Source organism: Saimiri boliviensis (assembly GCF_048565385.1).
Source record: "Saimiri boliviensis isolate mSaiBol1 chromosome 19 unlocalized genomic scaffold, mSaiBol1.pri SUPER_19_unloc_4, whole genome shotgun sequence".
Taxonomy (NCBI): domain Eukaryota; kingdom Metazoa; phylum Chordata; class Mammalia; order Primates; family Cebidae; genus Saimiri; species Saimiri boliviensis.
In genome coordinates, this window is record NW_027412505.1 from 391,550 (window position 1) to 415,214 (window position 23,665).

At 40.9% G+C, this 23,665-nt stretch overlaps 1 protein-coding gene and 1 non-coding gene across 2 annotated transcripts; both read right to left on the reverse strand.

The window, feature by feature from the left end:
• Positions 1 to 1,516: 1,516 nt before the first annotated feature.
• LOC141583354 (uncharacterized) lies at positions 1,517 to 17,593 on the reverse strand. The gene is made up of 7 exons (XM_074392565.1): positions 17,295 to 17,593; positions 12,347 to 12,461; positions 12,013 to 12,186; positions 7,849 to 7,955; positions 6,089 to 6,226; positions 2,871 to 2,941; positions 1,517 to 1,536 (listed from the first exon to the last, which is right to left on the reverse strand). Exons 1-7 carry the CDS (start codon positions 17,591 to 17,593, stop codon positions 1,517 to 1,519), a joined length of 924 nt encoding a protein of 307 aa, XP_074248666.1.
• On the reverse strand, positions 4,029 to 4,134 carry LOC141583379 (U6 spliceosomal RNA). The gene has a single exon (XR_012516034.1). It is a non-coding gene; the product is annotated as a U6 spliceosomal RNA (small nuclear RNA).
• Positions 17,594 to 23,665: the final 6,072 nt, after the last annotated feature.

Here is a 23,665-nt window from a genome sequence, read left to right on the forward strand (position 1 = left end):
TGAAAAAGACATAATACCACAAAAAAGGCCAACATTTTTAAATGAGAAACTAAGATTCCTAAGTTTCTTTTTTTTCACCATGCATGGGTGAAAACCTCTCACTACACTGACACTAGTTCAAGGATGTGTGACAAGGAAACTATAGCTGACTACTACTGCAAAAGCTTCCTTTGTCTCCTGGTTTCTTTACATGGTTACCTTCCATCAATCCTTTATGAGGGGTCAGCAAACTACAGGCCACAGGCCAAATCCAGTCTGCCTTATGGCTTTGTAAATAAAGTTTTCTTGGATCTCAGTCATGCCTATTTGCTTACATGTTATCCGTGGTGGTTTTCACACTACAACAGCAGGGTTAACTAGACACAACAGAGACCACATAGTCTAAAATATTTCCCACCTCATCCTTTACAAGAAAAGTTTGCTAACCACTTTTACACCATAACCAGAATGCCTTAATACTCAAATTTAATCTTGTGACTCCCTTACTCAAATTTCTCCAATGAGCCTCTGTAGCAAACACTGCTGGCTCCCTACCAATAGCCTTTCCTTATTCTTTCTTGCCTAAGAAACACAAGTCTATTGGGATGTTTATTATCCCAATTCCCCTCCTCAGCTTCAGAAAGAGAAATGAGTATTCTAAGCTAATCACGTATCTGCTTTCCCAGTGCCTGGTTTTGGGATGTGCATGTGGTTTGACCCATCCAATGAAATGTTACAGGAAGCCCCTTGCATGCTTCTAAGTTTTCTACCCATTTAAAAGACACTGTGAAGAAAAGCAGCCCTTGCGATGTTGTGTTGTGAGAACAAGATGTTTGGAGCTGTTGCGGATTAGCCAACTATGAAAGGAGACATAATAAAACACTGCCAACAACACAGCTGAAAGAGGGACAAGTGGGATCCTGGGATATCACTGAACAACCCAAACAACTCTGATTCCTACTGTTTTAGCCACTGCTCATCTAGTATGTGCAGTCCAAAGCATTCTACTGGTAAAATGCCCATGGCCCACCAGATAAGAGCTATTCATTTCATTCATTCATTCATTCATTCATTCATTCATTCCTTTATTTATGGAGATAAAGTCTTACCCTTTTGCCTAGGCTGGTGTGCAGTGGCACAACAGCTCACTGCAACCTCTAGCTCCCAGGTTCAAGTGATTCTTGTGCCTCAGTCTCCCAATTAGCTGGGATTACACATGCTGGCTACCACACTCGGCTAATTTTTGTATTTTTAGTAGAGATGGGGTTCCACCATGATGACCAAGGCTGAACACCTACTCGTTTCTATAGTATTAAAAAGTCTATTATAAACTTGCCTTAGCTGAGTATTCACCTCACTCCCAACCTCTCATATCTCACACTTTTGGTACTAGCAAAAGTGAACTGCTCACAAACCCTGCAAAGCTCACTCAAGCATCTTGTCTTCTGCACTTGCTGCTCTTCCTCCCAGAGGGAATCGTGTTAGAAGTTCCTTCCGGCAGACACACAATCTTGTTACATCTTCCTTCTGTCAATCATCATTCTTCTGCTTCTTTACCTTGAAACATTCTACTCAGTCTGCATGCTTACCTTCAATCCTACCTACCTTTATTCAAAAAGCTTTCATTCCTCATCAGTTATGTCTGGCACATAATCAATATAATAAATAATCATAATTATAAGTTTCCAGTGGGCATCCAGCACACAGCAAGCCCTGATTAAAGTAGCAAAATAATAAAAAATGATAATCATAATAATGAGCTCCTCTCTGTTTGTATTTTTATTTGTGTTCTGTAGCATTAGAAAAAAATGTATCTAAAAAACATTTCATAGTTATTTGTTAAGCGGACAAGTTAAAACATAAATAAAAATGGTTTTTTTGTCAATTCTGTTGAAAAAGCACAGAAATGAAATAGAGACAATTGTGTTATGAGCACCTTAAAGATCAAAATTACATCAATTTCATCTTTGTCTCCTTGTTATCAAAAGCTCTCTGATAAATAGATGGCTAAATTAAAGGTGTCCTTATACAATCTGGATTGTACAATGTATTAGGTGTCCACATCCAGGTAGCATACTAGCAGTTTTGTTATTGTGAAACATTTTCTACTTTTATTATCATCTGCTGAGCCTAGAGTTGGGCAATTTGTATATTTATTATGACAATCTTTTGATGAATGGTAGCCGAGCATCTTGTTCTAACAAAATTACTGTTATCATGACAATTAACCCACAGATAGAAGAACACATCTTGTTCCAACAAAGTAAATATATCTCTTTTCATTTCAAATTAGGAGAAGTGAAGTCACCAATAGTGAGACCTTGCTGGTACAAGCATAGGTTTCCTGACCAGTGCCTCACAGATTGGTACCAGTCCATGGCCTATTAAGAACCTCACTACACAGGAGGAAGTGAGCAGGAGGCAAACCAAGGAAGTGTCATTTGTATTTACAGCCACACCCCTGGCTCATCTTACTGCCTGAGCTCTGCCTCCTGTTAGATCAGGGACAGCATTAGATCCTCACTGAAGCATGAACCTTGTTGTGAACTGCCCATATGAGGAATCTAGATCATGTGCTGCTTACAAGAATCTAATGTCATATGATCTGTCACTGTCGCCCTTTGTCCCAAGATCAGACCATCTATTTGTAGGAAAAGAAGCTCAGAGCTCCCACTGATTCTACATTACGGTAAGTTGCTAATTATTTCATTATATATTACAATGTATTAATAGTATAAAGTAGCAAAATAAATGTAATGTGATTGAATAATCCTGAAACCACCTCAACCTTTCCCTAGTCCATGGAATAACTGTCTTCCACAAAACCGGTCCCTGGTGCCAAAAAGCCTGGTGACAACTGGCCTAAAGTAACTCACTATCAGAAGTCTTACCTGGATTGCTGTTTTCAGAAAACTTTTTTGACTTCTGTTTTTCTTTGTAGTCCGAAAGTAATTGGCAAATTCTGTGTATAAAAATGTAATAAATAAAAAGACTTTTAATACTGAGATAAAAAAATACTTACCAAATGTGAAATGCTTAGAGTAATTCAAACAATATCAGAATATCAGAACTTAACAATATTATTCCATCCACCTATGTGTACATTCTACAAACTTATCATAAACAAGAAAAAGAGTAAAGTGAAATAGTCAGAAATCAAGGGCACTATGACCCAGTAAGTTAACTCGCATTAGTCTGACATAATGTGTACCAACTCTGCATAAGTCCTAGCTGCATAATGAACAGCTATTTGTTCTTGGACAAGTTGCTCCTCTTGGGCTCAATGTCATCTTCTACAAAATAAGAACTTTGCTGTCTTATTTCACTAGATTGTTATAAAGATTTAACAAGATAACATTTTTTAAAAGCTCACAGAAATATTAAAGCAATGGAATAATCTGTTCCTAAATTTTATCACTGAAATCATGTTGGAATTTCAAATAAAACCCAATCTGTATTTTGTGCATACGTTCCAATATGAAAAGGTTGCTGTTTTCAGGAAATGTTATTAAGTCCTAATTTTGCTTATTAGTTGTCCTACTCTTTGTGGCTCATAGTTCAGAGCATCTCAACTATTTCACAGTTTGTAACTAAATTTATTGATAAATAACTCCTTAAAGTAGATGACATGATTGTCCACTATTATGGAGTCTATCAATCACACTAAGGATAGAAAAACCAATGGACGTTAAGACCTGGCTGGGACCAATGATCCTTCCCTATAGACTCAAACTCTCAAACAGCAGATGTTTGTCAGGATGATGCTTTATATCCATGTTCATCTCCAGCTGACATGAGAGACCAAAACCCTACTTTCATTTATTTTTAGGTTCCATGAAGAAGTTGCAAGATACATACTAACAACATATTTTGCACACAACACCACACACATTATTCAGTTCCAGTGTTATCTCATAGACCACCTTACATGACTATTTTTGCAGTACAAATAACAACTTCAATATTTTGGTGACACCCATTTTGCTTTGAATCACTCTGTTGCATTATAGCTAGTCAGCAAACAGTCAAATGACCTTCCACTGACTGTGCAAAATATGGAATGCTTCAAAAATCTGTGTGGCCTCCTTATGCAGGAAGCCATGCTATTTTTCTCTTTATTGTTTCAATTTGAGAATGGGTACTGCTGAAGCAAACAGAAAGTTCTACTTTTACACGTGATTAGAAAGAACTTACAGAGTACCTACATAAATTGGTTATGAGTAACATATAAGCAGGGAATAATACACTGCGGAAGGCCGCAGGAGGCCTCTGAGGAGGAAGGCCTCTTCATGCCTCATGTTCCAGTGCAGGGTGACCTTGGCTCTGTTACCATAAACATTGTGCTCAAGGCTATAAAAACTCTTCGTAGAACTATGATGTAGCCAGACTTGTGGGCTCCTTGTAAGGTCTGTGTTCCATCAGCTGTACTTAGATAACAAGCTAAAGATAACCACATGTTCTTCTTTTGTGAAACCCCCAAACTGCCACTGTTATCAATCCTTAGAATGACACACCACTTCCCGTTCACTGATTCAGTTCTGGCTCACTGGTTCACTCCACCATCATCCTCTCCCCACCATTACTCCACCCCTACCCTGTAGATCAAAGTGATTGTAACCAATAAATAGAGTGGATGGTCAGAGCTCAGGGCCTTCACTGTCACCTCCAAAGTAATAAGTGATGGCCCTCTGGTCCCATCATCTCTCTTCATCTTTCTTTTTCTCATTCCTTTGTTGCCACCAAACTCAGGGTACCCACAGGTGATGTAGGGGTGGCTCCCTACATTCTGGTGCCCAATGTGGGGCTCATGGAGCCCTACATTCTGGCACCCAACGTGTGGGGCTTATGGATCCCTATGTTCTGGCACCCAGTGTGCAGGGCTCATGGATTCCCTCCATTCAGTGATGAGACATGGACAAGGTATGGCTCTGTTAAGTCCAACTAACCTACTTGAGATTCTGAGAATTCTCTTCAATAGCTTCCTGTGAGGTAGAATTTGAAAATATTTTTAAATATTGAGGTAGAGTTGCAAGTAGCTTGGGCAATTTTCATTATTATTTAAAACAGCTCAGTCAAGGGGCCAATCACAACTGGGAGTCCGCCGCTTCTGGGAAGGTAAATATGGGATTTTCTACTGCCTCAGGTATTATACAGGATATAAAGGTGCATGAGGGTACAGAACTGGTAGCAAAGAAGAAAGAAACACTCATCTCTTCCTGCCACATTATTTCAACCTATCTGACCATTTAGAACAAGCCCAATGAATATCTGCTACAGAAAAGACCAACAAAGGCCTGAAAGGATCTCTTACCATGAAGGTCTCAGCTAAGTCTAGGCTGAATATGGGGGAGATGGTCAATTAGCTCATTTTGTGTGTGGATAAAGTCACATTGCCAGAGAATGGTGCTGGTGCTTTGGGAATAATGGCTGAGCATATAAGCATAGGTATGTGAATTTAAAAAACGCTGTAACTTCAACATCTTTGTATGAATCACCATGAAGACCTGAGGGATCTGAATCAGTAAGGGCATCTTGGTGTCAAAGATCAACCATTACCAGGCAGCAGGACCAGTTTCAGGGGCAAAAACGCAACAGAATCAACAGAAACAACAGAGTGATTGGAGTGCCCTTTGTTTCTAGTCCTTCTGATTTGATAAAAGGGATTGTCTTCCTTGGATTTAGTAAATCCCTTTGGTTCTTGAAAAATTCAAAGAGTATGGAAGAGATAGTCTTCAGAAGACAGTAAATGACTTTCTGCTAAACTGGACATTTCAAGACCCAAATAACTAATCAAAAAAAGAAAAAAAGAAAGATGTGACACTATTTTTTATCTCATTCATAGGTGTTATACTTGGATGAAATGAACAATGTTGGAATCTGTAAACATAAAGGTCTTACAAGTCCTGAGATAAAGAATCCTGCACACACTGGTACTTCTAACCGGTCTACCTTTTGCTTGATTTCTAGCTGATGCAGGGGACTAACTCATTGCCACTTTAAAACTACCCAAACCAAACTACTACATCTCACTTGATATATAAGATACAGTTGTTGTAATTATTTTAAGCCTTAATTTAGTGTTAACTAGACTTTTCATGTAAACACTTACATATTATGTTGACTAGACACAGCATAATCCCTGGCAGTTTTTCCAGATTTATCTTGACAAAATGCATCAATATCTTGATCAAGTAGAAGGCCAACCATACTTGCTGATCCACAACATACGGCAAGTATAAGCACAGTCCTAAAATGACAGAGATGTAATTTTTCCCTAACTGTAATAAAGTTGTAAGCTAATCTGGCATACTTTACCCATTTAGTATCTTGCCTGTCAATGCAGAATTAAACATTTGCATGCACTAAAAGACATAAGCATCTTGGGGGCTCAAGTGTTAATCTCTGTAAAATACCACCAAAGTTAAAAGGAAGGGACAAAAAGAAAACCTCTTATCTCAGTGGGTGTTAAATAGTAGAAGCTGCTAATTTAAAGGCCTTTGATGGGCAAGAAACTATGCTAGGGCCACTTATCTGAAGTGAACAAAGATTTAAGTAAAGATTTCCTTCCCGCTTCCCGAGACTGATATACAGTAACAGAAAATCAGCTGTGGGGTCACATAAGAGCTATCTGCATGCTGAAAGCAGTAATATTAATAAGAATGGTGAAAACAGTAGTCATAATAGTTTCAGTTAATGATGCCAATAAGCGTGTGCTGGGCACTGAATTAAATGCCGCACACACACATCTTTCTTACTTATGCACAGGCAATTTTGAAGGAGATATTCTCCTCCTTTTCATATATGACAACACATTTGGTGGTAAATAACATTGCCAAGGTCACACACCTATCAAGTAAGAAAGCTAGGAATTAAACCCAGTCTTGTGTGAATCCGAAGCCTAGCTCTTTTCTCTTATCACCCACCTACACCTTGCCTTCATTAAAGGAACAGTGTACCCACTTAAAACTATCTCTACTTCCTCTCTCCATACCAATTAAAAATAAGGCCAGACACAGTGGCTCACACCTGTAATCCCAGCACTCTGGGAGGCCGAGGCAGGCGGATCACAAGGTAAAGAAATTGAGACCATCCTGACCAACACGGTGAAACCCAGTCTCTACTAAGAAATACAACAATTAGCTGGGCATGGTGAAGCGTGCTTATAATCTCAGCTACTCAGGAGGCCGATTCAGGAAAATTGCTTGAACCTGGGAGGTGGAGTTTGCAGTGAGCAGAGATTGTACCACTGCACTCCAGCCTGGTGCCTGGTGACAGAGCGAGACTCTGTCTCAAAAATAAACAAACAAACAAACAAACAAATAAATAAATAAATAATCAAAACATCAAAATACACTGGAATTAAAACAAAAGCTGATGAACTTACAGTATGTGGGAATAGCAATTAATTGTCTTGGAGGCATAAGCTAACATTAATATTCTTCAAAGAAAGCAACTCATCACAGAGTTATTCAAAAGACAAAATGATTATCAACTCCTATTTATGTTTAATAAAGTGTATTAGTGGAAAAGCATATAAGACATAGAGATTAAAAACTACTAGAAAGAGTTAAGTTCAATACTAAGTCATAAGTAAACTAAAAGTTAAAGTTCACACTTCATGAGACAAATATGAAATCCATTTAGCTAACATAAATCATATAACCAAAAATGTCACATAATAACATCAGTCAGTGTAGTAAGAGGAATCCCACTAAAACTGTTCTTTATGTTGCCCAGTCTAATTGTTTTTCTACTTAACTGATTTGTTGATCCTGATCACTATGTTGCAATAAGTTAATCTTATAAATGTTTATGACTTGAGTGACTGCTATCATTCTACAACACAGAGATTAAAAAAAATAACTATACCTTCCAAATTTATCAATTGCATTTACATTAGCTTTTTTCTTGATTAAAAATTTCATCATTTTCTCTTTTTGTCCATATACAGCAAGTGAAAGTGGCGTGAGGCCACACTGTAAAACAATAAAAGCAAAAATGATATTTGATTCAAAAAATTATGGACTTCTCAACTGAACTGGAAACTATATAAGATCCTATAAACTTACACTCATAGAAAGTAAACAAATTATAGTCACTTCCTTCTTACTCTTCGGTGCTTTCTCACACACTGCTCTTTCCCTTGGAGACACCTCTCTTCTGCCTCAACACATTAACTCTGATCATCTCAAAAACTCAGTTTAAACACTTACTGGTTCCAGGAATCTTTGCTTCTATGCCAGCGTTTGGCGTGGTATTATTGGATGATAATATTTTTTCCATCTAAACAAAGAGCTGTATCTTTTAGCTCTATATTCTCAAACTCTAAGACAAATTGTTGGGTATAAAGCAAGAATTTGTAAAATATTTCTTTAGTTTCATGTTTTACCAAAAGATCAAGCTCCAATGTGCAATAAATATTGCTACTAAGTCTCATACTGCCCATTTCAACAATTTTTCCAACATGTATTCATTTAAAATCAATTTGTATTTAAGTTTTCCAGATTGGTAACTAAATAAATAATCAGTTCACAGAACTAGTGAAACCAAATTTACAGAATCCCTATATGTAGTCTCAATAACTCCATGGTTTTCAGTGTTTAAAACTGCCATCCTGATTAAGCAAATGCTCTACAAACGTTTTATTTTTTATTATTTATTGTACTTTAGGTTCTGGGGTGCATGTGCAAATCATGCAGGATTGTTGCATAGTTACAAACATGGCAAGGTGGTTTGCTGCCTTCATCCCCCTACCTCCTCTATCTTTTATTTCTCCCCTCATTATCCCTCCCTACCCTCCCCATGCCCCTGCTGTCCCTCTCCTAGACCCCCTCAACCGACCACAGTCTCTGATGCTCCCCTCCCTGTGTCCATGTGTTCTCATTGTTCAACACCCACCTTTGAGTGATAATATGTGGTGTTTGGTTTCCTGTTCTTGTGTCTGTTTGCTAAAATGATGGTTTCCAGAGTCATCCATGTCCCTACGAAGGACATGAACTCATCATTTTTTATGGCTGCATAGTATTCCACGGTGTATATGTGCCACATTTTGTTTATCCAGTCTATAATTGATGGACATTTGGGTTGGTTCCAGGTCTTTGCTATTGTAAACAGTGCCACAATGATCATATGTGTGCATTTGTCTTTATAATAGAGCAATTTATAATTCTTTGGGTATATACCCAGTAATGAGATTGCTGGGTCAAATGGAATTTCTATTTCTAGGTCCTTGAGAAATTGCCACACTGTTTTCCACAATGGTTGAACTAATTTGCAATCCCACCAACAGTGCAAAAATGTTCCTATTTCTCTACATCCTATCCAGCATCTGTTGTCTCCAGGTTTTTTAAAGATCACCATTCTAACTGGTGTGAGATGGTATCTCAATGTGGTTTTGATTTGCATTTCTCTAATGACCAGTGCTGATGAGCATTTTTTAATACATTTGGTGGGCTCATATATGTCTTCTTTTGTAAAGTGTCTGTTCATATCCTTTGACCACTTTTGATTGGGTTTGTTTGTTTTCTTATAAATCTGTTTTATTTCTTCGCACATTCTGGATATTAGTCTTTTGTCAGATGGGCAGATTGCAAAATGTTTTTCCCATTCTGTTGGTTGCCAGTTCACTCTAATGATTGTTTCCTTTGCTGTACAGAAGCTCTGGAGTTTAATTAGATTCCATTTGTCTATTTTGGCTTTTGTTGCCATTGCTTTTGGTGTTTCAGCCATGAAGTCCTTGCCTACGCCTATGTCCTGAATGGTTTTGCCTAGGTTTTCTTCTAGGGTGTTTATGGTGTTAAGACTTATGTTTAGATTGTTAATCCATCTGGAATTAATTTTAGTGTAAGGTGTCAGGAAGGGGTCCAGTTTCTGCTTTCTGCACACTGCTAGCCAGTTTCCCCAATACCATTTAGAGAGATACTGGATAGTCTGTAATAAAGCTTCAATTGATCAAAGAAGTTTAGAACTTGCTACAATTCTAACTGAGAAAACTCTGATCTTACTAACAACTTACTGAGCTAAGCACTTGAATGGTAACAAAGAGACACAAAATCCTGAGAGGACCATCCTCTACTTATTGAAGACTACTCACTGCAAATTTCTAAAGACCTTCTGAATGGCAGTGAATAACTGATGTTAGGAGAAGGTATTATTCCGTAAGCTGATTGATACTGCCAATAATATTCATTTTAACATCCCAACCACAGAGATAAAAGTCAGATTAGGCCAGCAACGGTGGCACACACCTGTAATCCTAGCATTTTGAAAGCCTGAAGCAGGTGAATCACTTGAGCCCAGGAGTTCAAGACTGGCCTGGGCAACATGGCAAAAAACTCATCTCTACTTCAGAAAAAAAAAAAAATACTAAAACTGATGTTGAAGGACCACCTGAGCTTGGGGAGGTCAAGGCTGCAGGGAGCTGTGATCACACTACTGCACTCCAGCCTGGCAGAGACCTTGTCTCCCACCCCCCAAAAATGTCAAACTAGTATTATGGGAAATGAAAGATATAAAGGAATTAGCACATATCCAGCTCCAACTGCAACTATTCTAGAGATCTTAAGTTTCTGAGATGTAAGAATTTATATATTACACTTATTTATTCAGTGATTCCTCAGCAGGAGTGTATCCAGATTTTGAGGAATTTGTCATCATTGTTTAGAGAAAGGTCTCATTATGTTGCCCAGGCTAGACTCAAAGTCCTGAGCTCAAGCAATTTTCCCCCTCAGCCTCCCCAGCAGCTGAGACTACAGCCATTCACCACCATGCCTGGCTTCAAGGAAACCTTTTGAAACATACATGTCCAGGATTTATTAGACTTACTTTATGAAAATCTTCAGGGGAGAGCCTAGACTTGTAGATTATTTAAAATTTTTCCTCAGGTTACTGAGATGCACAATTCTAGCTGAAAACTAGTGCAATAGATAATTACTTCGGTGTCCTCTCTTAGCCACATGACCAATTCCCTTTATCATTTGAGGATTTGGCCAAAAAGAGAAAAGAGTAGGAGAGAGATTCATTTGCTGAAAACACCACATAATTTTCCCAGGTAAGAGAAGAACAGGGTCTAGTAAACTCAAAATCCAACTTGATCTTGTTATTTATAAGCTCCTTATCTCCCACCTTCCCATCAAGACATTCTAGATTAGAAAGCAGAATTGAGACTCTAGTTGGCTATTTCTACCAGAAGAGGATCATGAGTCAGTTAAGTACCTGTTACTCCCTCTGCTCAAGGGTTTCCCACTACATTACCACCTATTCACTGCCAATCTGGTTCCTCAGAGGCCTCCTAACATTGATCTCCAGGCAATTTATAACTAACTCCCTCTCCCAAACTGAAAACTCATTCTCTAAAACTGAAGAGAACTCTGTCTCACCATACAAAAGAAACGAATGAATACCACCACACACACACACACACACACACACACACACACAACCGTTTCATGGTCTTTCCCCTCCATTACCTAATTTCCAAACTAGCCTTGATATTTCTGATTGCTCTTTTCTCCCCTTTCCATTTCTCCCTCATGAGCAATCAGAGTTACCCTAAGCCTTGCCACTCAAGATACATCACTTCATATCGATTACTTTTCTTAGAAATTTGCCAAAGCAGCAGGATTTCTATTCACTGAAACATGTTTTTGTTTTCTTGGAGTTTTAATGTAAAACTTATTTCCAGGGCAAATTTTACTATTTTACAGTCATTAGGAAAAATAAACAAATAAACAAACAAACAAAAAACCTGGGAAAGAAAAATTGGAAAAAGCAATAAGTATTACCTTTTACAATGTCAGTGTTTTCAAAAAAAGAAATTTACCACAAGTACATTTTTAAAAAAGCTGTACCCTCTAATTCTTCTTTAAATTTAACAATATTTAAAATAAAATCTTAGACAATTAAGTCATTTCAAAATATTTTCATTCAGGTACGCTTGAGCTTCCAAATACAGAAAACTAACCCTTACACAGGAGGTCGGTGTTAAAACAATCACATTTCAGTATTTTGAAAATAAAATGGATAGATCTATACCTTGTTTTTTGCTTCAATATCAGCACCGTATAAAAGCAGTGCTTTGGCCAGTAATTTGTCTTCATTGTAGACCGCATAGTGTAGCGCGGTATTGCCATACACATCCGGAAGGTCTGGGTCAGTGCCATGTTCTAGCAACGTTAACACACATTCATCTTCTTGGCACTGTACGGCCTGTCAGTATTAGACCAAAAACAAATCTTAAATCCTAGGAACTCAAAAGAAATATTCCACAGGTTTCACCAACTAGCTATATTTAAATGAGAAAACTCATCTTTATTCTACATATTGAAATCAAATCCATCTCGTGCCGATACAGTTGGCTACTGCATACCTTTATTAGAGCTGTCCTCTTTTTGCTGTCAAAGGCATGAAGTTCACATCTTCTGTACAGCAAGAGTTTTACTATTTCTGAATTCCCATTGGCAGAGGCCAAATGGAGGGCAGTTCTATGGGAGTGAGAAGACTTTTTAGGAAATTGTAGTGCACTATCTACAGCCACCTCAGCAATTCATGTCATTGCAAACACTGAACAGTCTGCTATTACTCTGCCTTCAAAACAAACATTGCATTTTCCTTTGAAGAAAGTATACTATTTATTACCCCTCCTTACTCACTGTATGAGTGAAAGAGCAGCCTATTTGAACAGAAAGAGCATAGCCCTTGGATTCCATTCAACTTGGGCTGGAATCCTCTTTCCGCTCTGTCACTTCCTAGATGTTGCTTAGCCTTTTTGTATCTCAATTTCCTCAACAATAAAATGGGAATGAAAATAGTAACTTTCTCAGAGAAAACCACTGTAATACTTAATGAGACTCTACACAAAAGACAGAGAATAGTTCCTAACACAACAGCTCAATTGCTAGATATTATAATTTTTACTACTACTACTGGAGACATGTGAATTGAGTGAGATAATACAATTATACCTACACTTTGAGGTAGTTTTTAAGGATTACAGGTAACATTCTATTTTAGTGATTCTAAGATGATTCCACGTTTGAACATTTCTTACACTGGAATGTCACTTGTAATTCATGATTTACTATAACTAATTAGCAGCATTTAAATAATTATCTTATTTGGACGTAAAATAATGAGGCATCTTACAATGCCTGGTGCCTTACATTAGCTAGGCCACGTTATAATATAAGAGGTCTGGCACAGTTCTAGTCCAATGACTGGCATTTAGATGAAATAAGAAGGCTGAGGTGAAAACAAAAACAAATTTCTAAAATAAACTAATTCTTACTTTGGTTTTCAAAAAACTTTAAGCCAAAGAAAACTTGAGATTTAAATGACTAAGTATGTCTCATTTTTTTCAATACTCAGAATTACAGAATGTACATAAATCAGGTATTTCTAATCATTAATATTAGGATTTAAGACTATTAGCAATTTTCTTTTTTAAAAAAGGATTTGGAAAACTATTTGTGGAGTTTCTTCAACGTTTACATCCAGTGATACCTGTGCAGGATGCGCAGTTTTGTTACATAGGTAAATGTGTGCCAAGGGGGGTTGTACAGATTGTTTCATCACCCAGATATGAAGCCTACTACCTGTTCCTTCTATTTCCTGCTGCTTTCCCTCCTCCCAACCCCCACCGTCTGATAGGCCCAGTGTGTGCTGCTCCCCTGTAGGTGTCTGTGTGTTCTCATCATTTAGCTCTCACCGTAAGTGAGAACATGTGGTATCTGGTGTTTTCTGTTCCTGTGTTAGTTTGCTAAGGATAATGGCCTCCAACATCATCCATGTCCCTGTAAAGGACATGCTCTCATTATTTTTTTGTGGCTGCTGTTTATGTATCCCATTTTAGTTCTTAAAAGTACTAAAACAGTCTTTATCCAAGATTGTTATAAATTTTAAAGGACAATTAAAGGTTATCTTTTTACTATTTCTACCTTCAGAAATGCTTTTGTTTGAAAGGAGAGAGGAAAAGCTTCAATTGAGATTAAGTTCTAATACCCCAATTTTAAATATCTCAGTTTGCCCAGCCCCAACATGTAAACATGAAGTTTTCAAAGATGAAGGACACTGAGAGGGAGTAGAACATGCCTGCGACGTAATAGGTGCGAGACAGTAGAATATGCCTGCCACAAAATAGGTGTCTGGCTTATGTTTGATGAATAAATAGATTGAAAGGATACAGCTGGTGAGTTCAATATTTTAAAAAAACTCCTGTAGAGGAATACATTTGTAATAGTAATAATCAGTTATATTTGCTATTTTAATTTTCATATATAACTAAAGTAAAACCATTAATCCACAGTTTTTACACATTATATATAAGGAGAAGATAAATATATAATAAAATGAATGTACAATAAAATCTACTGGAACAGGTAAACAGATTCCCTCTACTTCTGGATAGGGTAAAAGTTTACAGAAGATACCCATCCACAGAAATAAAAATAAATAATAGAATGTGAGAAACTATTTGTATCTATGCAAGTAGCATATTTCTTCTCTTCCCAAGGATTATTTCATGACTACTGAAACTTAACTAAAACTTTTGAGATGTTCATTGCAGAAATCACAGATAAGAGAAAGGGAAAAACTTCACTCACAAATCCCCAGAAATAAATTTGATCATATTTTCTACATCTTTTCAGCTAACACAAAAGCAGATTGTTGGTGTATATGTAAAACAGATTTTTTCCTCACTTTATATACCAAATTACATCTTTGCATGTCAACATATCTCTATCTATTGATGCCCTCAATGGTTACATATTATTCCATGCCATGGATGCACTGAAATTTGTTCATAAAATCTTCATATGAGTTCTTCTCAATACATTGCTATTATAAGCAATACAAAAAAAAGATGTATACATTTATTAAAGCTATTTCAGAATAATGAAATTGATGAGTAAAAGGCATATACATTTTAAAAATAGAGTTCTTACCACCAAAGTATCTATTTGAAAAGTCACAGCAACTTAAACTTTAAGCAACTGTGTAAATACCACGGTTCTTCATCCTCACACACTTTGTGGATAGAAAAGCATATTCCATTCCCCTTTTTTTTTTTTTTTTTGAGAGGGAGTCTCGCTGTGTCCCCAGACCAGAGTGCAGTGGCACAATCTTGGCTCACTGCAACCTATGCCTCCCAGGTTGAAGCAGTTCTCCTGCCTCAGTCTCCCAAGTATCTGAGATTACAAGTACTCGCCACCAGGCCCAGGTCCAGCAAAGTTTTGTATTTTTAGTAGAGACAGGCTTTCACCATGCTGGCCTGGCTGGTCTCAAATTCTGAAATCATGATCCACCTTCCTTGACCTCCCAAAGTGCTGAGATTACAGGCATGAATCACTGAACCTGGCTTGTCATTCCTCTTCTAACTTAAATTAGAATTAGAAAACAGTATTTTCTAATTCTGTTAGAAATTAGAAAATATTTTTAATTTCTAAACAGTATTTTCTAATTTCTGTGAAATAGAAAACAGTATTTCATTCCTCCTCTAGCTTAAATTCCTTCTCTTACCAGAACACTATGTTTTCCTAAGTGCGTAGATCACTGGTAGACATACAAAGAAATTACTTTGCCCAATTTTAAATTGAGTTTATTTAGTTGTCTTTTGGTTGACTTGAAAGAATTCTCTGTAAAATGAAAATACATGTTTTGTAAAGATGTTGGACTTCTGTTAATGTTTTTCTTATATACGGATGTTTTTTATTTTGCCAAGCCAACTTTCAGAATATTTGCTTTGGGAGGTTCTTAGGAAGGTCATTGTGAACATAAAAATACATCTGCATATATAGGCCAGGCACAGTGGCTCACAACTGTAATCTCAGCACTTTGGGAGGCCAAGGCAGGTGGATCACAAGTTCAAGAGTTCAAGACCAGCCTGGCCAAGATGATGAAACCCATCTCTACTAAAAATACAAAAACAAATAGCCAGGCATGGTGATGGGCACCTGTAATCCCAGCTACTCGAGAGGCTGAGGCAGAGAATTGCTTAAACCTGGGAGAAAGAGGTTGCAGTGAGCCGAGATCACACCACTATACTCCAGCCTGGGCGACAAAGACTTCACCTAAATATTTATATATGCATATATAAATAGGCATTTGTGTTTTTTTTTTTCTGGTACTTTTCACCTTTTGTGTATTTAAAGTTTTTTACTGTATACTGCAGGAATTTATTTTTGTCACATAAAAATCTAGCTAGGTTTCTCCAAACAGCCTGCATTTCACTTAGGAATAATTAAGTTTTTTACTAATATAAAACATCACCTTTATCAAGGACTAAATTCTTACATACATTTGACTATTTCTGGATTTCCTATTCTGTTCTGCTCATTTATGTCTTTTCAGCTGTTAGTAAACAATTTGTGGAAATAGCACAAGCAAATTTTGACATCTGGAAAGCAAATCTTTTTCTATTCTGCTACAAAAAAATTAATTTATCACAGTAACAGACAGCATGCCTAATTTAAAAATGCTAAAACTTTGCTATTTTCATTTGGTTTAGGTCAAAGTGATAAATACAGAAAGAGCTCATATCTTTTTTTTTTTTAGATTTTTTAATTGCATTTTACGTTTTGGGATACATGTGAAGAACATGCAAGACTGTTGCATAGGTACACACATGGCAGTGTGGTTTGCTGCCTTCCTTCCCCTCACCTGTATCTGTCATTTCTCCCCATGCTATCTCTCCCCACCTTCCCAACCCCCGTCCCGCCCCCATTTCCCCCCAACGGACCCCAGTGTGTAGTGCTCCCCTCCCCGTGTCCATGTGTTCTCATTGTTCAACACCCGCAGAAAGAGCTCATATCTTGAGAGAAATTAGTCTTCCTATTCAAAGACACAAACCATCTTCCCATTTATTTTCCTTCTAAGGTTTCTCAGTAAATAACATATTTACATAGGATACATTGATATGAAACACACATTGAATTTTATTTGAAGAATATTTAGCCAGAAGTTGATATACTATGGAACTTAGTTCTCAATATATACCTTTCTATAATGTATATGACATTGTTTTAAAATGTGTACATTGAAAATAATCCACTGCAACGATTTAGTTTTGCGAGGTACATCACTTTAAGACAGTCTATTAGTGTTCTACGAGGGAAATTATAATTTGATTGGAAATCAGTTAAAGTTTTGTTTTCACGTTGCTGCTCATAAAGAGGCCTGTGCCCTGACCCCTCTGAGGTTCCCACAGCCAGGACGGTGCGGGGCCTGCAGAGACGATAAAGCCGGGCACCCCGCCAGCGCCCCCACACCAGTAGGGCACATCCCCACCATCCCGCCTCCTCTCAGCGAGGCCCAGTTACCTTTGTTCCGTGTCCGTCTCGTTCACGTCAGTGCTCCTGAGCATGACGATGAGATCGGCTCTGGGGACTTTACCCCACCAGGCGGCTCTGTGGAGCTGGTCCAGGTCTTCTCGCCGGACCTGGTACCTTGGCTCCTCGAAGGCACTGTCGTCATAGTCTGCCCAAGTGCCCACGTTGCTCTTACCGCTCCCCCTGCAGCAGGAGAAGCAGTGGCAGCACCATTTGCCCATCCTGCTCCTGAGACCAAAGGGCTTCTTCATAGCGGAGGCAGCCGGCTTTGAACAAACCTCAGCCACCATCTGCTTTTAACAGCCAGGGGAGGCCAGTAGTAGCGGGCAGATCGCCTCTACGAACCAGCTTGACCGACTAGCAGGAAACTCCGGGTTTCCAACCTGGTTGAAGAGGAAGGTCAATCCCAGCCCGAACCTGCCCACCCCAGGAGGGGAGCCCAGCCCAGCCCAGCCCACCCAGGGAAAGCCCACGCCCACCCAGGGAGAGCCCACTCCAACCCAAGGAAACACCCAGCCCGGCCAGGGGAATGCCAAGCTCAGCAGATAAAAGGTCAGGCCCAGCCAAGGAATGCGAGGGAGGAAACGTCAGTCAAAGCTAGGAACACGGAGCCAAGCGAGGAACACCACGCTAAGCCAGGAACAGCAAAGCCAAGCCACCGCGACAGGCAAGCCAAGCCGTTATGCGCGTGCGGCGTGCTCGAGGCCACGCTTCTACAGGCGAGCCGCAGCGCGCGGCGTGCGCGTGTCCCAGCCTCCGCGGGCGAGCGCTAGCGTGCGGCGTGCGCGTGTCCCAGCCTCCGCGGGCGAGCCGCAGCGTGCGGCGTGCGCGTGTCCCAGCCTCCGCGGGCGAGCCCCAGCGTGCGGCGTGCGCGTGTCCCAGCCTCCGCGGGCGAGCCCCAGCGTGCGGCGTGCGCGTGTCCCAGCCTCCGCGGGCGAGCCCCAGCGTGCGGCGTGCTCGTGTCCCAGCCTCCGCGGGCGAGCCCCAGCGTGCGGCGTGCGCGTGTCCCAGACTCCGCGGGCGAGCCCCAGCGTGCGGCGTGCGCGTGTCCCAGACTCCGCGGGCGAGCCGCAGCGTGCGGCGTGCGCGTGTCCCAGCCTCGGCAGGCGAGCCACAACGTGCGGCGTGCGCGTGTCCCAGCCTCCACAGGCGAGCCACAACGTGCAGCGTGGGCGTGTCCCAGCCTCCACAGGCGAGCCACAACGTGCAGCGTGCGCGTGTCCCAGCCTCCACAGGTGAACCACAGCGTGCAGCGTGCGTGTGTGGCGTGTGCGTGTCCCAGCCTCTGCAGGCGAGCCACAGTGTGCAGCGTGCGCGCCTCAGGTGCTATCACTGCACGTGGCTCAGTGAACGACGTGTGCAACCTATGCGCGCCAGTCCTTGTGTTCCCCGTAAATTTTGTGGGAATTGATGGAGGTTTCAGGCCATTGAGAAGAGAAGGCCGCCCCTGAGAAAAAGCCTCTTGAAGCAGTGCTGGGTCTAGAGCCCCTGCAACTTGAGGATGCTGACAGCTTCCTCTGAAGAAACGCCCCAAGACAGTCTGGGCGGTGCTGGTGCAGGTGGCTGCAGCTGCAGCTTGGAGCTCGGGCTGTCAGAGCTTGCTGCAAATGGCCTCAATATTGTGAGCACAAGCAGCTCATCCAGCCCAGACCCTGCCTGAGGCACTTTTGCCACCCGTCTGCACCCACATGGCTATTGGCGACGGGGCACTCTGGAGCCACAGGATTGGAGCTGGGCGGCCAGCTCCCGCTCTGGTTCCCCAGGCCCAGTGTCCAAGCCAGGGCTAACCGCTGTAGGGCTTCTGGTCTGGAGGGCTCTGCTGGAGTGCAGTAGGGGTGTGCTTCAGGCTGCTGTCTCCAGGCCAGCAGGAGGGAGCTTGGAGGAGCACTGACCTGATGGCGAGATGCAGAAAGGCACCCCCATGTGCAGATCCAGGTAACAGGATGCTATGAACTCCAGGGAACCAGACTGGGGCATCCCTGGTAGCCTCTGAGCTGGGCCCCAGGCAGTGGCACGTTGACTTGCTTCAGGCTGCTTCACCCAAACCGCAGGCGCTTTGGTGTGAGAAGACATTTATGCAGCCAACAAACATATGAAAAAAAGGCTCATCATCACTGGTCATTAGAGAAATGCCACATTGAGATAACATTTCACGCCAGTTAGAATTGCTATCACTGAAAAATCAGGAGACAACAGATGCTGGAGAGGATGTGGAGAAATAGGAACACTTTTACACTGTTGGTGGGAGTGTAAATGAGTTCAACCATTGTGGAAGACAGTGTGGTGATTCCTCAAGGATCTTGAACCAGAAATACCATTTGGCCCAGCAATCCCATTACTAGGCATATACCCAAAGGATTATAATCATTCTGTTATAAAAACACATGCACACGTATGTTTACAGCACTGTTCACAATAACAAAGACTTGGAACCAACCCAAATGTCCATCAATGATAGACTGGACAAAGAAAATGTGACACATATATGCCATGGAATACTATGCAGACACAGAAAAGGATGAGTTCATGTCTTTGCAGGGACATAGATAAAGCTGGAAACCATCATTCTTAGGAAACTGACCCAAGAACAGAAAATCAAACACCACATGTTCTCACTCATAGGTGGGAGTTGAATGATGAGAACACATGGACACACGAAGGGGAACATCACACACTGGGGTCTGTTGGGGGGTGGGAGCTAGAGGAGGGATAGCAGGGGTGGGGAGGTTGGGAAGGAATAGCATTGGGAGAAATGCCTGATGTAGGTGATGGGGGTTGGTGGCAGCAAACCACCATGGCATGTGTGTACCTATGCAACAATCCTGCAAGATCTACACGTATACTCCAGAACTTAAAGTATAATTTAAAAAAAGACAGATTTTTTGAAAGAGGTGGACAAGCCATGTGCAGACATTTTCCATGAGAAATTTTTATGTCCATTCTTATGGTGCATCTGGTGCTGACTATAAGCTCCTTTTATTTGCTTAGAACTGCAGTAAAGACTTTAAGTAATTTGTTTCTCTGTAAATATAATAGAAAGGGGTTGGAGCTATGTTCCATCAGTGCCAAGATGTGAATAATAAGAAATAACAGCAAGCATGGAGCAGAGAAAGATTCGGTGATGTTTGGAAGTCATGGCTGCAGGTGATTATGAAAACATAAACCTCTCCAAGAATTCACAGTGCATGGGTAATGGCAGCAAAATTCTGGATACTATGGGGAAAAAAATCCACAAGTACAGGTACATTTATTGGAATGACTCATCACAGAAACTTACCATTGGGGAGTGATTACTATATGCTAATGTAGGTTTGTACAAAACCTTTTGTAGTACCCCCATGATAGAATGACTTATTGAGTTGAAGAGAAAGGAATTTGCCCTACATACCTAAATTTGGTGGAATGACCGCTTGCCCAATATAGACCATTAAGGATGACTAGAGCAGGTAGTTCTTGCTAGACAAGCTTTCCTTCAAATTCTCAATATAACATTCCTGCTAGAGGGTAAGCACAACTTGCTTATGAGAGCCAGTGCTGGAGTACCCAAAGGCTGTTCTGTAATTGGGTTCTTCTCCCCTTGTCCTCTCTGAACTCTCCCCTGCACTAGACAGTTTCAATGTTGGAGCATCTGAGTGCCAGCCAGGTAGACAAGTATGAGAATTTTGCTTTCATGTAGGGTCGTGAAGCATTCAGGGACCTGAAGTAAGTCCAGGAGGATCAAAGGGTGGCCCAGGAGGCAAATCCCTAATTAGTATTGAGTTAAAGCCAGTAAAAATCAGCTCACATGTCCAAGAATATGAGCTGAGCCAAATCAGGTTGAGAAATCTAGACCAGAAAGAAAAAATAATTGTAATAAAATGGGAGGATTTTAGGGGATAGGACAGAGGAGACTGTCTTTGTTAAGCTGGTGGGTCCCAGGTTTACAAACGTTTGCTCTCAGGTATTTGGTTTGGGTTTCTGGCTGTGTTGATTTAACTTAAACGTACAGGTTTAGGACAAGTTGTGCAAATAAAAACGCACAGAGGACTCAATGGTAGCTGAGTCCTCACGACAGTGACAGAACCCAGAATGACTCAAACGTTCTGGCTAATTCACCAAAGCAATGATGAAGGCTTTGTTGTATAGTTGAAAGAACATTAAATTCAAAAGAAAGCAACAATGAGTGATTCCCAACTTGCTGAACAAATTTACTAGTTTTCATTTTTTTAGTTCAGGAGACGTGTTTCATGCTTCTGAGCCTATACAAATTAAAATATAAAAAATACTTACCTTGGGCTGGGTGCCCTGGCTCATGCTTATAATCCTAGCACTTTGGGAGGCTGAGGTGGGTGGATTTCCTGAGCTCAGGAGTTCGAGACCAGCCTGGGCAACTCAGTGAAACCCCATCTCTACTAAAATATAAAAATTAGCCAGGCACGGTGGTGGGTGCCTGTAATCCCAGCTACTTGGGAGGCTGAGACAGTAGAATCACTTGAACCCGGGAGGAGGAGATTGCAGTGAGCCGAGATCACGCCATTGCACTCCAGCCAGGGTAACAGAGCAAGACGCCATCTTAACAAACAAACAAACAAAAAACCCCCAAAACAAAACAAAACAAAACAAAACAAAACAAAACAAAAACATACCTTACCAGGCTGTCTGTGAGGATCAAATAAACTACAACTGTGAAAATAAATCGCACAGTGTTTAGCAACTATTTTTTGGCATCTTTTTCTCCCTGCCTCTTTTCTTCTCTTTCTCCCTTTCTTTCTCTATTCTTCCTCTTTATCTTCCACAGTCGTCACCTTAGAAGCATCCCTGCCTGAGAATCAGACCCACCAAGCTGTTCACTGCAGTCTGACTTTCTGACATCGCCACGGTGACCTTCAAGTGCATTAATTTGTTGGTTTCCTGCCATGCCGTCTCAGCTGGGGGATGCTCTATGCCCACATAGAAGTAAGCAGAGGGCAACTGAAGCCTTGAGTCAGGGTGCCTCAGAGTAGATGAGCGGAAGCCTCAGCAAATTCAAAGCATGTGTTTTATAAATCAGGAGAGCACACAAGGGCACACTGTCTGTCAGTTGTTTCCATAGGTGAGTAGGGAGGCTTTACTGACATCACCCCACCAGTCAGTGTTCACACCTCTTTAGCGATGACACATTTCCCTCTGCCCTGTAGCAAATTTGTCTTATTAGCTGGAATGATGCCAGTTTGGAAACATCCTCTACAAAGCAGTTACCTACAGAGTTACAAAGCAGGGCTTAGGCAGACCACATATATATTCATGTGACCAAAATTGTACATTATTTATTTTGTAAGCAGATGAAAAAAGGCAACTGTAACCTGGGGGGAAAGTTTTGGAGGTATCTATAAGAGGGTGATAGCTGAAACCGTGCAACAGGGTGAGATCACTCAGGGAGAGAGTGGAAAGCAATAGTTAAGGAGCAGACAGACATTAGCCGAGCATGGTGGCAGGTGCCTATGATCCCAGCCACTCAGGAGGCTGACGCAGGAGAATTGCTTCAACCCCAGTGGGGGTGGATGCTGTATTGTGTCCAAATCACATCTTTGCATTCCAGCCTGGGCAACGAGAGCAAAACTCCCTCTCAAAAAAATAGGAGCAGACAGAGAAAAATGAAGTTGAAAAAGCAAAGCCAGAGTAATGGGAACACAGTCAGAATAAAGTAGTATCTCTAAAGAATCAAGGCTAAGAATGTCAAGATGTTGGAGGGCTAGCAAGTTAGGCATACAGATTGATATACAGGTTGGGGACAAGGGAGGAGCCTTTCAGTGGTGTCCTGTTTCTGCTAGGATAAATTCCTAGGATAAGTTCCTAATTCAGCTCACAATGCCCAAATTGCCCTTCAACCTCATGTCACATCATTCCCATTCTCCCACTGCCAATTCTCTGGCTTTCTTCTCCTTTGCCCAGTGCACCATGTTCACTCCTACTGCAGAGCCTTTGGATGGGCTATTTCTCTGCCTGGAATACTCTTCCCTTAAGGTGCACTTTAATTCATCATTCCAAACACAGATGAAGCATCATTTCCTCACTAAAGCCTTACCTGGCTAATCCAGGTCAAGCCAAATTATTTATTTATTTATTTTTTATTTTTGAGATAGAGTCTCACCCTGTCACCCAGGCTGGAGTGCAATGGCACGACTTGGATCACTGCAACCTCCACCTCCCGAGTTCAAGTGATTTTCCTGTCTCAGCCTCCTGAGTAGCTGGGATTACAGGCATCTACCACCACGCCCAGCTAATTTTTGTATTTTTAATTCTTTTTTTTTTTTTTTTTTTTTGAGACGGAGTTTCGCTCTTGTTACCCAGGCTGGAGTGCAATGGCGCGGTCTCGGCTCACCGCAACCTCCGCCTCCTGGGCT